The sequence below is a fragment of the Bos taurus genome, chromosome 21 (genome assembly GCF_002263795.3).
Source record: "Bos taurus isolate L1 Dominette 01449 registration number 42190680 breed Hereford chromosome 21, ARS-UCD2.0, whole genome shotgun sequence".
Classification (NCBI taxonomy): domain Eukaryota; kingdom Metazoa; phylum Chordata; class Mammalia; order Artiodactyla; family Bovidae; genus Bos; species Bos taurus.
This window is the reverse complement of record NC_037348.1, coordinates 28627411-28646165: the sequence shown is the minus strand read 5'-3', so window position 1 is coordinate 28646165 and position 18755 is coordinate 28627411. Positions and strand designations below refer to the sequence as shown.

The window sequence follows — 18755 nt, the reverse complement described above, 5'->3', positions numbered from 1 at the left end:
CTGCGAGCCTGTTGTCTTAAGTGCTTTCCTCTTCTTGCAGGGTAACGCCGTCCTCTGAAAACCCCAGTGGTGCTACTTCTAGTGTCAGCCAAGGAAAGCCTTCTTTAAGACGAATTAAAGGGAGACTGCACAGGAGCAAGAGCCTCGATAGCATCGATTTCTGTGAACTCACTGTGAGTGGATGGTTTAAGACTTTTATTCCTTTTCAAAGCATATGAAAAAATTGAATTTTAAAAAATTTCACTAAAAGGCAACAGGCTTATTTTGTGTTAAGCATTTTTCAGTAAAAACTGGTTTACCCAACAGATTACCAAGCGGTGTAACTTTCTTAACCAGTACCCATAGTTACGTTTATGATAAATGGTTCATAATGATGATTCTGGTTCACAGACCAAGATAAAGATGTGTTTCCTGAACTCTACAATAAAAACTGAGTTAAGGTCAGTGGATGAAGTAAATTTCTTGGAAAATCACAAATCCACATGTTAATGTAGGTATAGACCTAAGTATTTGATGAACCCCAAACACCCAACTTCCTGGTAGTTCTGGAAAATAGAGGTGCACTCCTATTATTATATTAGGACAGATCCTGGTTCAGTTAACGGTGGTGTTTTCTTTTCGTTCTTGGTGGTTAACATTAGTGGTCTTTTTTCACTAGGCAAGGTAACAGGTTTTCACAAGGCATATGGTAAATTTGTGATGTCTTTAGAGAACACCGCCACGTTCAGGCCCCATTGTCCTTTCCTGTTAATTGTGTTGTCCTGGTCTAGAAGAGCTACTTAATGCCATAAAGGAAACACTAGGGTTTTCTCTATGAGAAAACCAGCTGTGAGTTTTTTTTTCATATGTATGTGCTGTAGGATTCATTGGCAAATTAATGGATGTTTGGGATGCTTAGACTAGATATGTTAATTTCTCCCCTTTTTGAGCTCTGAGAAATTCAGAATTATGAAAATACCACTGACCATTATTGTTTCAAAAAGCTGTTAGAAAGTATAGAAGTAAAGCCTGTCTTTTTTGAGGATAGAACTGGAACATCTTTTACCTATAATTGATGAAAAGTTTTAGTAATAATGGATGTTTTGGGTTTTTTTCCTTCATTTTCCAACATCTTCATTAAAATAATTTTACCCAACTATTTTACTTAAAAGTACACTTGATCATGTCAGTCTTAAGAAGGTAAAATGTGACCTATCAGAAGATGTTCAAACAATAACTGAAAAAGGTAAAAAGATGGTAAATTCTTGCTGAGTAGACCTACCAGAGTGACAGAGGAAAATAGAAGTCTGTCTAAAATAAAGCGAACTGAGAAACAAATTTTAATTATTTGTTAATTCAAATTTGAGAATAATATACAAATGAGAGTTGAAATTCCATCACATTATTTTATATGATGTAAAATCATATTGTTATTATCATTACTGAAGCATAATCAGCTAACTGATTAATTTGGCATGTCATAAAGTATGCTTACTTGCTTAAACAATTTTTTGTGGTTGGGGAAGATGTTAAAATTTTTCTGGAATGTGACAGGAGAAAAGCTTAACTTATTATAAGGTTAACTTCAGTTTCTCAAATAATAGATTATTTCATCTGTGAGTAAAAGTTGGTTAATAGAGTTATCTTTTTATTGTCATGATCATGATTACAAATTATTGATGGTAGATTTCCTGTCTCATTCTGTGTATGAAAGAGCTGATTTGGCTGAAGATAGTTTACAGTCTAAGCATGGGAAAAATAGCACTGGCCAGGTGCAGACTTAGTTTATTTCTTTGTGATGATCTTTCTTGTTTGACTTTATCTCAAAGGTGAAACGTTTTAACATCTCTCTGGGGAAAGATTCTGACATTAGGTTCAAGGAGAGCTACAGCTGAGTTCAGGAAAGTGGATTCTGGGGAGGAGCTGTGGGTACTGGTATGGGATGTACTTGGCCGCACACACTGTCCTGGCTCTGACTTTGGTGTTCTACTTTCTGCAGAGTGCATTGAAAGGCCACATTCTGACAGTTCATCTACTTGTCAGCGATGGGAATGTATTAATGAAATGTAATTACCACAATCAGTTTGCATTTTTTGCAATTTGATTTTCTGTCTCAGGTTTTTGCAGTTATGGTTGGTGGGGCAGCAATTTTATATTTTGTTGTTTAACATTTTTAGATTGTCAGAAATTTTTAAAATGAACATAATGTAACATTTTTAGCAAAGCAATGAACTGATGATTTTCTGAACAATAAAATAATAGAAAGAACACTCTCCCAGCTTGGCTATTCCCACTTTCTACCACAAGCTGCAGCCAGATAATACTGTAGTATCCAGAAGATATTAGGACATGGAGTTTCTTTGGCCTGGGGCTGAAAAAGGACTTTATCCCCCCACTTTCAAATTTTATCTTTTTTTTTTTTTAAAGGAGTGTTACCCTTTTAAAAAACAGTTTAGAAAAGGATTTCATGGGAGGCAAAAAGTATTTAGATTTGATTCTCTAATGCAGTTGGCTCTACCATATAATTGTGGAGAACCAGATTTTAAAACCTTTGCCGCAAAGTCTTAACAGGTAGATGCTCCCTGGGAAAGGGTCCACGATGACTTCCAATGGGACAGGAGCACACACCCTCACTGTCGTCAGGATATAGCTCAGCCATTGCAGGACTCTCTTTAGAGATGTTCTTCTAGTTCAAGCAGACTGGAAAATTTGTCATACTGTACGGTAATTTTTAAATTGTAAAAATTTTTATTAACTCTATGGCTTCCTTTGTCAGCTGCCATAGTAAACAGAGAGCCTTGAAATTGAAAGACTAAAACTTAGTTCATGGTCTAAGTTCATGGTCATGAACTAAAACTTCATTCATGTGGATATATATCAAATTTGTGTGACCAGCAGAAGAACATGTAGTATTTTTACACTTTGCTTTTAACTTTGCCTGAGAAAAAATGCAATCTTTATTGATTTTGGAAGAACTTGGCAAGTGGAGCAGCAGGTCCACTTGCCATGGTGTCAAGGTCCTGATTTCTGGCTGAGAGGCTTCAAGTTCCAGCTGAGACCATTGGCTTTGGTTCTGGCGTCAGAGAGATGCCGTTTCACCCCTGGGGAGAGGTGATTGTTTCAGCTTTCTCTGTGGGGATTTAATGAGATGGTCTTTCCAGTTCATTTGGTAAACCCTGCAGCATCATAGATTGACATCCCATTTTCCTGAGGGGACTGGAATCCATCCAGTCTGCCGAGGTCCTCAGACAGCTCCCGGGGATGTTGGTACAGTTTTCTCAGGCGAGGCCTGGAATGGACGAGTCTGTTATGAAGATGTGTTACACCTAGAAAACCTGAGCCGTTCTTCAACACTTTCATGTGTAAAATGCTATATAAACAACGTGACAAGTTCCTTTTCTCCCTTGGGGTGATGGAGTGATGTATTGATGATCCATATGAAGAAGAGAAGTCTTGAGATCTAGCTAATGGTGTTTCTGTTCTTAGCTCTTCCATGCCACTGTAGTGTCCTTGCATCAACTTTAGAGCCATCGAGTTGCATTTTCACTTCTGTCCCTTCCTCCCTCTTGGATCCTGAAGTGTATTGTCAAAGAGTCTTAAGTGATACTTTAAAAATTCAACAGACTGCTTGGAATTTGATGGCTTTTCTTAATTATTCCTCCCCTCTAAAATAGGAGCCAGCTGGGTGGGACTCCTTCCATTTGGGAAGCTGTTCTGAACGTGAACTTAAGGAATTTATTTCCTACTTTGTGGGTGTAAACCTTGATTGCTAATTTCTCTTTCTTCCAACAGAGAAATACTACAAAAACTCTGCACAATAAATGGAAACAGTGAACTAATTAAAAACTTATGTCTCTGTTCACTTAGCCTTGAGTGAAAGAAGGATTCAGTCATCACTGAGAACCCTTAGGCAAAATGATACATGTTTCAAACCCTTCCAGGAGTATTTATATGTGAAGATATTATTTGGAGTGTTACATTTTGGGGCCAATAAGTCACATTTCACTGCTTCATGAATAATAGTTCTGTGGTTTTGTAATGATCAGCAGTTTTCACATTTGAAAAGAAACATTTTCTCCTGGTAAAGGGGCATCTGTGTAGGCTCTTGGAAGATCTGTATACCCCTGTGGGAATTTCAGTGACGAAATTTTCTCCTTCTTCCCTTCCCCACGACCTCCTCCTGTGAGATGTGCAGCATGCTGAAGCCTGATTTTGAAACTAAATGTCCCTTTGACCTTGGCCGTATGTCAGGTTTGCTTTACTGGTGCCTGACAGATGAATGACAAGCTGGCAGGTAAGGTGCAAAGTCTGTGGAGGGAGAAGATGCATGGGACACTGAACACCAGCTAACCCTGCTTCCTGGTTTGGTGGGAGGAGTCTGCTGCTCCCTGTTCCCTGCTGACCCCCACACCTGCCTCATCCGAGGAGAGTTTAGAAGAAACAGCAGTGAGCCTCGTGGGTCCTCTCCGCTCCTCTCACCCTGAGCTCTAATGATGTGGCATCTTTCTCTTCTCTTTGGGTATCTCTGTGTAGTTGGGGATGCTGACCCCAGGCCATCTGCACATCTCACTGCATTCTCGCCTCTCAGTGCATGGTCTACTCCCCACTGATGATGTGCCTCAGCTTCTCAAAGGCAGTGAGCATGTCTTTTGTATTCCCCAGATGCTGAGCGTGACGGGTCTGTGCTCATTCAGTGTTTGTTGGTTGATTGTGTTGGTTAACTCTTTGCTTCAATAGCCATGGTAGCTGAGTAGAGGAAAGCTGAGAGACCACTAAATGTTAAAGTGGTGAGGCTGAGGAGCAAAAGGACATGGAAAATAATGGCACTCATGTGACATACAGGAAAAGGAAGCAGCTTCATATATTGGCTCCTGTTACGGGGGATATGCCTGAACATGAAGCAGTAAGGGGAACATTTTGTTTGAATAACCAAAGTAGATGTGGCGGTACTGATGGAGGTAGAGGAGGTAAGTGTTGGAGGTGGAGGTGGTGGTGAGGGTCATGGTGTGGTGGCGATGGTAGTGATAGTGGAGGTGGTGGTGGAGATGGAGTTGGTAGTGATAGTGGACGTGGCAGTGGTGGAGATGGTACTGGTGTGGTGATGGAGTTGGTGTTATGGTGATGGAGGTGGTGATGGGGATGATTGTGGTGGTGGTGCTGCGATAGTTGTGGCAGTGGAATGGAGGTGTGATGGTGGCAGAGGTGATGGACATGATGGTGGTAATAATGGTGGTGGCAGTAATTGTGATGGAGGTGATGGTAGTGGTACAGATGGTGGTGGTGGTGGTGGTTGTGGTGATGATGGTGGAAGAGATGATTATGGCAGCTTCTGTTCTCAAAATTGCCATGCCCTTCACATTTTGAGGCAGTGAAAATGTTCCTGATTGCATGTTAAACACTGACTCAGAGTGGCCTGAACTTTCAGGATGTTTATCAGGTCACATTCCTAGAGGTGCAGAATCTAGTGGGGTGATCTTCAGAACTCACTGAATCCAGTGGACTTCATCAGTAGGATTGTCACATGATGAGTGTGGCACAGGCCTCACATCCACATGGATGAGGTCTGGAAGGAGGGGAGTCTCTCCTACAAGCATGGAAACCCTCCCCTGGAGCTCCCTTTACCCCTTCCCATTTTTTTCATCAGGCCTTTTCCTGGACCAGGATTTGGTGAATGATGTGTATTGATTTGCTTAGCTTGGGCTCTTTGACCAAAGAAGTGCAAAAAAAAAAAAAAAAAATCCATAAACAAACAACAGCTATATGTATGTAAGAGTTGGGTGATTGAATTACAGTAATTTATTAATGTTATTTATAATAGTAATAAAATCAGCTGCCAAGGATTTTTCTCAGTAGGCTTCTAGGATAGGCAGTCATGGGCCCACCAGCCCTCTGCTGTGATGAGACCCAGCTCTCTCCACCTGTGCACGCCCCCTCAGTCTGTAGGCCTGGGTCCTCAGGCCTGTCTCCTGTGGCCTCCACATGGCTGCTGCAGGACTGCCCTCATATCTTGTGTTTCCATTGAGAAGCACGAGCCAGAGCCAGCCTAAAGGGGAGACTTTGTCCCCAGGAAGCCTTGTCCAGTTATTTCAGAGGAGATCATGTTCTCTTAGGGATGTCCTCCTATATCTCTTTGGCAGCAACTGTGTCATGTTGTCCTCCCCAGTTCTGAGGAAGGAGAAGAAGTGGGAAGTGTTGGTAGCACAGGGCTATAGGGGATAAAGTAAGGTTCTGCTGGTGAGGAAGAAGGAGGAGGTGGGTATTGTGTCAGTAACTGGCAAGATCCACTTATATACCCTTGCAGGTCTGGAGCTCACCACTGTACAGACCAGATAGTTAATGCTTAATTCAAGCCAATCTGAAGGGGTTAAGTTACGATGGATCTGGTGCTCTGTGAAAGGTGTGTGTGCCCCAGCATCAGTATGATGTCCCAGGAGAAGCATAATCAAAACCTGTACGGTTCGTGACATTGTACAGGAGGTGGTGATCAAAACCATCCCCAAGAAAATTGCAAAAGGCAAACTGGCTGTCTGAGGAGGCCTTACAAGTAGCTGAGAAAAGAAGAGACACAACAGGCAAAGGAGAAAAGGAAAGATACACCCATCTGAATGCAGAATTCCAAAGAATAGCAAGGGAGATAAGAAAGCCTTCCTAAGTGAATCAGTGCAAAGAAATAGAGGAAAACAATAGAATGAGAAAGACTAGAGATCTCTTTAAGAAAATTAGATACCAAGGGAACATTTCATGCAAAGATGGGCACAATAAAGGACAGACAGTATGGACCTAACAAAAACAGAAGATACTAAGAAGAGGTGGCAAGAATACACAGAAAAGCTGTACAAAAAAGATCTTTATAACCCGGATAACCACTGTGGTGTGATCACTCACCTAGAGCCTGACATCCTGGAGTGCAAAGTCAATTGGGCCTTAGGAAGCATCACTATGGATAAAGCTAGTGGAGGTGATGGAATTCCAGCTGAGCTATTTGAAATCCTGAAAGATGATGCTGTGAAAGTGCTGCACTCAAAATGCCAGCAAATTTGGAAAACTCAGCAGTGGCCACAGGACTGGAAAAGGTCGTTTTCATTACAATCCCAAAGAACGGCAATGCCAAAGAATGTTCAAACTACCACACAGTTGCACTTATTTCACATGCTAGCAAAGTAATGCTCAAAATTCACCAAGCTAAGCTTCAACAGTACATGAACCAAGAACTGCCAGATGTTCAAGCTGGTTTTAGAAAAGGCAGAGGAACCAGAGATCAAATTGCCAACATCAGTTAGGTCATAGAAAAAGCAAGAGAGTTCCAGAAATGCATCTGCTTCATTGAGTACGCTAAACCTTTTGACTGTGTGGATCACAACAAACTGTGGAGAATTCTTAAAGAGATGCGAATACCAGACTGCCTTACTTGCCTCCTGAGAAACCTATATGCAGATCAAGAAGCAATAGTTAGAACCAGATGTGGAACAAGGAACTGGTTCTAAATTGAGAAAGGAGTATGTCAAGGCTCTATATTATCACCCTGCTTTTTAACTTATATGCAGAGTACATCATGCAAAATGTGAGAATGGGTGAAGCTCAAGCTGGAATCAAGACCAGGAGAAATATCAATAACCTCAGATATGTAGTGACACCACCCTTATGACAAAAAGTGAGGAGGAACTAAAGAGACTCTGGATGAAAGTGAAAGAAGAGAGTGAAAAAGCTGGTCTAAAACTCAGCATTCAAAAAACTAAGATCATGGCATCCGGTCTCATCACTTCATGGCAAATAGATGGGGAAACAATGGAAACAGTGACAGACTTTATTTTCTTGGGCTCCAAAATCTCTGCCGATGGTGACTGCAGCCATGAAATTAAAGGACACTTGCTCCTTGGTAAAAACGCTATGACAAACCTAGACAGCATATTAAAAAGCAGAGACATTACTTTGCCAACACAGGTCCATCTAGTCAAAGCTATGGTTTTTCCAGTAGTCATGTATAGATGTGAGAGTTGGACCATAAAGAAAGCTGACTGCCGAAGAATTGATGCTTTTGAACTGTGGTGTTGGAGAAGACTCTTGAGAGTCCCTTGAACTGCTTGAGAGCAAGCTGTAGATACGATGTCCCACGGCCTCTAAACTCTTTTGGGTTTAGTTCCCTCACACTAGGCCTTTCTCTGCCTAATCACGATGCAGCCCATAGAACCAAGGCAGGAAGTCAGCACTGTCAGGGCAGTTCTGTCCAGTCCACATCTCCCATCCAAGCATGCATCGTTTCTGGGTGTCGTATCTCTTATTGGCGGTTTGAACACATCCTCATCCAGGGTCTGTTCCGTGTTTCCTCACGACCAACCTCAGGTTCTGTGCTCAAGCAGAAATAGTCTGTCCTCACCAGTCCCGGCTCCCTGAGTGGCCGCATCGCTGGGTGCCTATGTGCTGTGGCCAGTCCCGGCCCTTTGTGGAAGGAACGTGGCTGGAGGGTATAGAGATCCACCAGAATCACCACCCAAAGCAGTTTCCCAGAGTCACAGGATTCAGCTTGGGGAACAGAAGGGTCTGGCTGTTGGAACTTCCCTGGTGGTCCAGTGGCTGAGACTCTGTGCCCCCAATGCAGGGAACCCTCTGATTCAATCAGGTTCAATCTCTGATTAGGGAACTAGATCCCACATGCCCCAGCTAAAGATCCCCATGCTATAACTAAGACCCAGTACAGCCAATTCAATATTGAAATAAAAAAAAAGAATCAGGTTGCCGATGTGATTTCATGACTTCCATAGACCAGTCTGAATGCAGTTGTCAGTTGACAGCCAGTTAGTGGGAGCTGCATTGTCTGTAATGGTCACTTCTCCATTAAACTATGAATGTCCAGATGTTTCTAAGGGACTCTTACAGACAGTCTTACAAGGACTTTGTAAATGGTTAATAAACACAGCGGCTCTAATCACTCTTGTTCTTGTAACATTGTCAGCCTGTCTTTATCCAGCAGGCTTTTTGGATTGCTTTTGGAACTCAGAATTTTGTCTCCATCTTGGACCTTTGCTGATATCTCTGATCTCTTCAGAGTTTCTTTTCACTAACAACTGCTAGTTACAAAGTTTGTTGGCTCTAGTTTTAGGCAGGATTTTATTTGTCAGAACTGAGGAGAAAACGGTCCTTTTAGAAATTTAGGTCTTAAGGAAAAAATATAAAAAATACAATTTACAAGCACTGAATGAGAAACCTTTGGATGGAGGGAAGCGGAACACAGTGTATATATTTGAGCAAACTGGGTAGAAGCCAGAGACTCAGAGAAATTGGCCAGTGAGAAATTCCCAACTGGTGAGTTGACCATGTGCATGCTAAGTCTCTTCATTCATGTCCAACTTTCCGCATCGCCATGGACTGTAGCCCGCCAGGCTCCTCTGTCCATGGGATTTTCCAGGCAAGGATACTGTGGGTTGCCATGCCCTCTTCTAGGGGATCGTCTCGACCCAGGGATTGAAATCTTGTCTGTTCTGTTTTGTGCTTTGACAGGCGGGTTCTTTACCACTAGTGCCACCTGGGAAGCGTGGAGAAGCCTTTAGTTTAGTTTTCTGCATTAGTTTGTATTTCAGTCTCAGGAAAGCTGCTCCTGGATTTTGTCTGACCATCTCCCTCAAGGGCTCCGGTTCCTTTTGTGGGCAGGACTGGAGGTCTGTGGCCACTTTCCCCTCCAGCTCTCTAGTCACTGCCCGCCCCATAGCCTCACTTCTATTCATGCAGAGCAAGACAGTAGCCCACTGCAGAACACTCCTGAGCCTTGTGTTCGGTTCATCTGGAATCCCTCTCTCCCACACCTTTCTCTTTCTCTCTCTCTCTCTTTCTCACACACACACACACCATTACCACCACCACCATCTCGTCTGCCTTTAAATGGTCTTGATTTAATAGAAAAGGCAGAAATGTCAACAACATCACTCCACCACAGACAGTAGTAGAGGCCATGCTCATCCCTGCCTGGTGCCGAAGAGAATCACCAAGAACTGACCTGGAACTGGACCTGAAGGAGGCATCTGACTTTGTAAGGGGGAAGGTGGGGGGTGTCCCCAGGTTGAGGGAGCTAGGGTATGGGGATGAGCTGGGAGCTGCCAGGGCCCTGTAAGGGACTGCAGGTTGTTCTGAGCCTGGAGCTCTGCAGAGCTCTACCCTCCCCGCCAGCCTGGAGCTCCATGTTCACCTATTCTACTTCAGGAGGGCAGGAGAACAGGCTCCATTTCATTGGGGGAAAAGGATTCTGTTATGAGGATGCTTCTGGGAACTAAGAGAACTAAAGCGTGAACCAGAGAGCATGGCCAGGTCAAAGGTGGGGCATAGGAGGCGAGCGAGGAGAGGACATTTGTGGATGGGTGTTAGCTGAGGAGGACAGTTTCCAGAAAGGAGTGAATGACTTGCAGGTGTGTGGAGGAGGGGAAAGGACCTGCCTGTGGTCAGAGAGGGTCATTTAAGGAGTGGGAACCAGAATTTGTCTTTTTTACTTTTTATCTTGAGAAGAGAAACAGTGTAATTATTTTGTATAGTCACAGAACAAAGAGCCATGTCATGGACGCTGACAGTTGTACCATCTTCTTGACAGCACCTCCTCCAGGGCTATGAGAGGGCCCAGGGCAGTGAACTCAGCCTCCAGGTTCTATACTTACAGTGGCGGGTAGGATAGGGAGGGGAGCGTTTGGGGGTTGCTAGTGACATTAGCCGAGGACAGTGGGATGACAGGCAGGCAGGGCAAAAGAGGTTGAAAAAATTATAGAAATAAAAAGATTATTTTCATGTCTGCTAAATGAGTAAATTTTTGGAAATAATACTTTTTTACCTAAAATGGAAGAAAAGCTATGATAAACCTAGACAGCATATTAAAAAGCAGAGACATTACTTTGCTGATACAGGTTCATCTAGTCAAAGCTATGGTTTTTCCAGTAGTCATGTATGGATGTGAGAGTTGGACCATAAAGAAAGCTGAGCACCGAAAAATTGATGCTTTTGAAGTGTGGTGTTGGAGAAGAGTCCAAGAGAGTCCAAGACTCTCAAGAGTCTCTTGGTCTGCAAGGAGATCCAACCAGTCCCTCCTAAAGGAAATCAGTCCTGAATATTCATTGGAAGGACTGATGCTGAAGCTGAATTTCTAGTCCTTTGGCCACCTGAAGTGAAGAACTGACTCGTTAGAAAAGACCCTGATGGTGGGAAAGATTGAAGGCAGGAGGAGAAGGGGATGACAGAAGATGAGATGGCTGGATGGCATTGAGATGACTTGATGGACATGAGTTTGAGCCAGCTCTAGAAATTGGTGATGGACAGGGAAACCTGGCATGCTGCAGTCCATGGAGTCGAAAAGAGTTGGACATGACTGAGTGACTGAACTGATTGACCTGAAATGGATCTGTTTCAGGTTTTTAGAAAGGATCTTGTTTTATTACTTTTAACTCAAGTAACTGAGTCATTTGATTTCCATATTTGTCGCTGAACAGAATAAATAATCTCTGAAAAAAAATAATAACATAGTATACCTGTGTCTGTGTGCACACACACTGTAATTTCAAGGATATGTAGAAATTGGTTACCTGGTTATTATGTGACCTTTTTTTCTCTTTTTTATTTTTTAAATTATGAAAGTATGATAACCCATTTACAGGAGATTTGGAAAATACAGAACAAGGTTACATATAGTTCTACTATAACAATAATTTTTTAAGTAGATAAGATATTTAATTGAAGTTTCAATATCAAACTCTCAAAAATTAATAAAATAAGTAGACAGAAAAGTAGAAGGTTATAGTAGACCTGAAAAGCACTATGAACCAATTCAGTGTAATTAGGGTTTATATGATTTTCATGCAACAGTAGGATATAAATTCTGTTCAAGTTCCCATAGACTATAAAACCAGGAGAAACTGGACATAAATCTAGGTGCCAAAATTTCATGGTCTAAAGGTATTGAAATCATACAGAATCTGTTCTCTTATCACTGTGGAATTAGGTTAGAAATCATATCAAAAGCTATTTGAAAATACCCCACATATTTTCAAGGGCAATGTGACATCTACCAAGAGAGATCTTTGACTTAGCCATTGAAAGCCTCAGTAAAATTGTGAATGTTAGTCACTTAGTCATGTCTAATTCTTTGCAACCCCATGGACTGTAGCCCGCAAGTCTCCTCTGTCCATGGGGTTTTTCAGGCAAGAATACTGGAGTGGGTTGCCATTTCCTTCTCCAGAGGATCTTTCCAACCCAGGGATCGAACCCAGGTCTCCTGCGTTGTGGGCAGACCCTTTACCATCTGAGCCACCATCGAAGTGCAAAAGACTTCAGTAAAGTTAAAAGACTGAAAAAGCGCAGGGAGTGATTGCAGAGTTGCTGCTGCTGTTCTTCAGTTGCTAAGTGGTGTGCTGCTTACTGTGACCCCGTAGATTGCAACATTTTCAATTGAAATTTCAAAATTTCTCATTTTAAGATAAGAAATTAATATCAAAGAGACTTAAAAAACCCATATATTTGGAAATTGTCTACTTTTAAATGATGGATGTGTCTAAGAAACCATAACAAGGAAAATTAGAAAATATTTGTAACTGAATAAAAAGGAAAAGAAATTACCCAAATTTGTTGCATGCAACCAACAGCTGCTGAGTGTTAGGAGGGGAAATGAAAGATTCAGAATGTGTAGTTTGCTGTCTCTGCTGTTTGCTGTCTTTGGGATGCCCACATTTGTGGTCACTCGATAGTCAGTAGTGAGGGCTGTTGACTGTGGGCCTGGTATAGGAGGTGCCAACTCTTGGCCTGAGCTGGGGCGGCCCTAAGAGGACAGCAGGCGGAGAGGAGGGCTTTGATGTCCTCGGTGCTTTTTCACTGTGTCCTTTCTGGTGGCGGGTGGGGGAGGGTAACGCCACTTCTCTTCAGTGGTAACTTCATAGATCATAGGAGCACTTGCTCTTCAGAGCCTGTCTGGGTGCAGATACAAGACCCAGTCCTCCCTGATCTCTACGTGGCCTGGTTTTTCTGGAAACCACCCCTGCTCTGAGAGTCCCCCATCGGCTTGGAACTGGCTCTCACCTTCAGAGGTGTTGAGAGCCTGCCCCCGAGGTGGACAGAGGCACAGGACAGATGGGAAGTGGGGCTGGTGGGCAGAGGTTGGTGGCTGAGGGCTCTGCCTTGGGAGGAGGCTGAAGCCTGACAGGAGAGGCCCAGGCAGCTGGAAGAGCAGGTCCCAGCCCACAGACCTGGTCCAGGGCAGAGGAGGAACACAGCAGGGCCAGGACACTGGGACGTCCTGTAGGCCCCAGAATCAGAGGAAGCCATCCATGACCTTTACATACAACTTTACTGTTAATGAAAAGGTCATAGATATCACACACAACCTTTTCTGTATTGCACTGGCAGTGAAATACAGGTGTGAGCAGGGCAGATATCCATTAACTGGGGCTCAGATCTTGAAAGTCAGCTTTGGCTGAAGCCCCCAAGGGCTTCTCCGTGAGGCAGCCATGGGCCTGGCAGCTGTTTCCCTTTGGGGAAGCTACCTGCATGTGGTCACCTGGTCCAGGACACTGGGCCTGAGGCTGGGCAGAGAGAGAGTCTGGTAGGAGACTATTCCCGGATCTCTACAGAACACATGGCCTTCTCCCTGCTGCCTGGGCAGGATAGCTGGTGGCCACTTGGGGGCAGGGCTTCCCAGCAAGTGACCTGCCACCCAAGAGGACCAGCCACTGGGGCCTTGCTGCCTGAAAGCTTCCTTCTTCCTACTTCCTGCCTGTCGCACCTCTGCTTAAATTTGTGACTGGTGGACTTTAAGATGGAAATGAAAGTGGAAGGCCTTTCCACCTGGAAGGTGTTTGGTTATTTGACTCTCTGGAAGCTCTTGGTATTTAGAAGGTGCTGTTGAGGGCAGAGAAGTGTACGGGGCCACCCTGTGCTTGTCTAAAGGTGACTTACATGCTGGGGACTCTGATAATTGAGGATAGCTGCAGCACGATGTGGAGAAGGCAATGGCACCCACTCCAGTACTCTTGCCTGGGGAATCCCATGGACGGAGGAGCCTGGTAGGCTGCAGTCCATGAGGTCGCTAAGAGTCGGACACGACTGAGTGACTTCACTTTGACTTTTCACTTTCATGCATTGGAGAAGGAAATGGCAACCCACTCCAGTGTTCTTGCCTAGAGAATCCCAGGGACGGGGGAGCCTGGTGGGCTGCTGTCTATGGGGTCGCACAGAGTCGGAGATGACTGAAGCGACTTAGCAGCAGCAGCAGCAGGATGACAGCAGTGGCTCTGTTTTCTTCTTTGGGATGAAAACTGAAAGTGCTTTAGGGACTCTGCTGTCTGGAAGAAGTCAACTATTTTCTTGATTGCTTTTAAAAAAGCAACTTAGTTGAAATTCTTTGAAACTAGCTATATACATGTACTCCAAACATGATTTTAGCTTTCCGTTGTTTTAAAAATCATATTTTGATAGTCATTTCCATTTTTGTAAGCATTTATTATAGGAACCATCTTTGTAAGCATTTATTAACTTTGTTTTTCCATTCTCTATCATGTATTAAATTTTTAAAGATGTATTATAATTAGAAAATGAAAATCATGAACTAGATTTTAAAATATTTTAGTTTTTCCCTTTCCCTCTTACTGTATACTTTGAGTTACTGCATCTTATTTCAATAACTCATAATCACTGGCATCTTCCTACTATTTTGGCATGAGACTTCATTTTCAACATTTTAGAAATTATATAGTTCAGCATGTTCTTATCGCTACTGTTCGTATTTTTAAAGTCTTAACCTTGGCTTCCACATAAATGTGGTTCTTTGTACATGTCCTATAAAACAAGCACACCATGTGTTCTGTGTTCACAGCAGAATGTTTAGTGGACTGTGTAATTTTAAATGGTTCAAATGTTTATGTTTTCCTCCTTGAAATTGTTAGTGAGGTACAGTGAGATTAGCAAGACCTGCTAATGCTTTGAGGCAGCCGTATTTTATTTCATCTAAATTTTGTTTTTGCGTAACACTTGGATTTAGCATCTGATAATTAGATTTCTTCCTAGTGAAGAGACATGCTCTTCCTTGCACTTTCTCATGTTTAGGTGCATTTTGAGCAGGGCACAAGGACAGCCTTGCTGAAGAAGTAGCATTCCCAAGACCGTCCTGTAGGAGAGGACAGAGTTGGGCTGTCCTGTTTCCTGACTTACTCTCCAGATGATAGCGTGTTCAGCATGTCTCTCTCTGTCATTTTGTATCTTGGACTGTGTCAGGCATTAGCATTGTCTGTTTTAGGATGTATACTTATTGTTTCCTTTGCACATCACATGCAGATGGTATCTGATAACTGCTTTTTTAGTTTTTTAAAAAAGTTTTTGGCTGCACTAGGTCTTTGTTGCTGCATGGACTTTTCTCTAGTTGTGGGGAGTGAGGACTATTCTCTAGTTGCAGTTCCAGGCTCTTCATTGCAGTGGCTTTTCTTGTGATGGAGCACGGGCTCTGGGGCATGTGGGCTTTAGTGGTTGTGGTGCAAGGTCTTAGTTGCCCTGCGGTCAGTGGGATCCTACCAAACTGGGATTGAACCCATGGTCCCTGCATTGGCAGGCAGATTCTTAACCGCTGGACCACCAGGGAAGTCCTAGATACCTGCTTTTTGAAGTTATTAAATTCTGCTTTGTGGTGCTGTCATGAAGTACAATAGTGCCTGTGGGTTTTAGCATGCTGGGTTTTTCTTCATTTTAATTTCATAAGATACAATATATAAAGTTATAGCTAACTTCCTCTGTGTTTTCTCAGATTTATTTTGGATCATTTTTTTTAAAAAACATTATCAGTTCCTTTGTTTGGATGGTAAAAAATGAGACAATAGAGAATTTATCCAGTGGAAACCAGTATATTTGTAAGCCTGTGTTTGTGTGTATGTGTGTGTATGTACTCATTCACGTCCAACTCTTTTGTGACCCCATTGGACTATAGCCCGCCAGGCTCCTCTGTCCGTGGAATTTCCCAGGCAAGAATACTGGAGTAAGTTGCCATTTCCTTCTGTAGGGGATCTTCCCAACCCAGGGATTGAACCCGAGTCTCCTGAATCTCCTGCATTGCAGGTGATTCTTAATTTGCTGAGCCACCAGTTAACCCCTTGTAAGCCTAAGACTTCCTAAATCTTTGTTCAGGATCTGACTTTCCAGTTTATGACCACCTGATAGTAACCTTTTCTTATTTGTTTTTGGCTGAACAGTTTCACATATTCTGTGCTCTTAAAATGATGCTCTTCTCTGAGCATAAACCATAAAGCACTCATTGTTATATATAATATATGATAATGAAATATAATGGGGTCTGTAATAGTGTCGTTTGCTCACCACTGATGAGTCGTGTAGATTTCAGAATCTGGTTATACCACTTTGTGTTGTTATGTAGTCGCTCAGTCATGTCCGACTCTCTGTGACCCCATGGACTATAGCCCATCAGGCTCCTCTGTCCATGAAATTTCCCAGGCAAGAATACTGGAGTTGGTTACCATTCCCTGCTCCAGGGGATCTTCCCGACCCAGGGATTGAACCCAAGTCTCCTTCATTGGCAGGTGGGTTCTCTACCACTGAGCCACCAGGGAAGCCCTGGTTGTAACACTTACCAGAACTTAAAATATGTAGTGAATGAAATGCCTGTCTGTTGTGGCATGGGTGTTTGCCATAGATTTGATGAGAGATGGCTTGGAGATGGTAGAAAATAAGAGGAACAGGGGAGCCAGGGGTGAGGAGACCAGCTGAGCTGCAGCAGGACAGCCCATGTCCCATGTGCAGAGTCTTAACTGTCCACCTAGGAGGAGCTGCCTAAAGGCCAGGCTTTTATTCAGCTCCCAAGTATAGTGATGTGAAGTTGAGGTGAAGGGACCCCTAGTAATTCCTAGGGTTAAGATGGAGTCAGGACCCTCAGTAGAAAAAGCTGGTTCTTTGTCAGGAGATTGGTTGGAAGCAAATGGAGTCAGTGGGCGTCCAGGGTCACCTGCCGTCCCAGCAGGTGCCCAAGTCCCAGCTGAAACCAGGTTGGGGGTGGGGTGATCAGAGCTGCTGATGTGAGAAAGAAAGCCTCAATTTGGGGAGCCACTGGATGGTCCCTTTGATCCCACAGGATGGCTGGAGGCTTGATCAGCAGCTCAGGGATGAGAATAGTCAGCGTCTACAGGAAAGAGCAGGGGAGCCATCTACTGACAGCACAGGTAAAACGATATGGTGAAGGTTAAGCATACCGCTGTGTTAGCACTTGGTGAGTGTTAAACCTAGTCTACGGAAGTTTGTCATTTTCAATATATGCCATTTTGTAGAAATGGGAGAGTGTTGAGCATCTTTCTATGCCTGGGGGATCCTTTGGAGTTATTGGGGTGGGAGAGGGGAGCAGGGACAGAGATAGAGGGCTCTGCTGCTGCAGGTGGGTGGGATTCACAGCACAGAGTAGGGAGCCCCGCGCCAGCGAGGAGAACTGAATAGTGTGCACAGAGTAAGGTGGGCTGGAAGGGCATGGAAAGCACCAGTCAGGAGGAAGGATTGGGTGAGCTTCCTAGGAGAGGTGATGATGCAGGGTTGCTGCTGAGGGACGAAAGGAGAGGGAAGTGACTGGGACTGTGGGCAGGGATTGCAGGCATGGTTGAGGGACCCTGAGGTCAGAGACCATGACTGCAGGGGACTGCGGGCCTTTGTGATGCTCTCCAGACAGGCTCTGCAGCCTGGCGCAGCAGGCTAGCCGGTCCAGAAGAGATCGAGTGGGGAGAATTGAAGTTCTAGATGAGAGGATGATGGAGATGATGGCCCCTGGGGCCAAAGTGATAATGCAAGGACATGAAGTCAGAAGAGAGAGTGTCAGTGGGCCTAGTGCAGAATTCAGGAGCTTTGGCTGGAGTGCTGGGCGTGGAAGTTTAAGAAGTTGTCAGGGGAGCAGTGGCACTGAGACCAGGTGTGGCTCTAGGAGGGACAGTTGGAATGGAGTCGGGGCCAGGGTCTTTCCTCCATAAAGGGAGCTAGTTTGGCCCATTCCTAATTGTTCTCTCCTGGTCGTGTTAACACTGCTCTGGGTGGCTCTTGTAAAGCTACCTGCACCTCAGGCGAGATGCCAGAATTTTAAGAAAATTCCTGACAGTAATGCCAAAAGTGACGGGGGCTAGCAGAGTCGAGTACTTTTGATGACTGGAGCAGAGGAGGTTGAGAAGGTAAATATGAAGAGTGGAATTTGAGGAGAAATTTGAGAATAAGGACCCTCTGAAGAGAGAGAGAAGAAATGGTTTATGGTGTGGTTTCAGCTAATAGAGTTAAATGCCGAGTGTTGGGAGACATACAGGTGTATTGTGGGGTATTAATGTAATAAACAGAAGAAGCGTGCCTGGAAGCAGGGAGGATGTGGTGCTTTGACTTCATTTCTGATGGTCACTCTCCAGGTACTTCTGAGAGTTTGCCTCTCGTACGTGGATTTGAACCACCTCTGAGACGTCCACCCTTAGCTGAATGATTTATAGGAAGGTCACAGCTATTTCAGAAATTAGAATTATCGAACATTTTGTAAATTCAGTCAAATGACAGTCTTTGCAAGCGTTATTTACTTCCTCAAATCACATCAGCTCTTCACACCCTTCCTGTAATAAAGCTGATTAGCTTTTGCCTCTAATATTTGTATTTGAAGCTGAAAACCATGTTAGAAGTTCCAAACACTTCAGCCATAAGCTTCAGTCATGTGTACACTTAGAAGATAAGTGTTCTTTTAAAAATTGTATTACTCATTGGGGTAAGTCAGAGAAGGAAAAATATCTTATGACATCCCATATATATGGAAT

The 18755-nt window shown here is 43.7% G+C and overlaps 1 protein-coding gene across 5 annotated transcripts in view; it reads left to right on the top strand.

The window, feature by feature from the left end:
- The window catches only part of TJP1 (tight junction protein 1), a 259306-nt gene that overhangs the window by 11862 nt on the left and 228689 nt on the right, over nt 1-18755 (top strand). For all 5 annotated transcript variants that reach the window (XM_024982006.2, XM_024982009.2, XM_024982004.2 and 2 more), the window contains exon 2: nt 41-173. In XM_024982006.2, coding sequence (XP_024837774.1) covers nt 41-173 — 133 coding nt within the window. The remainder of the gene's footprint in view (nt 1-40; nt 174-18755) is intronic.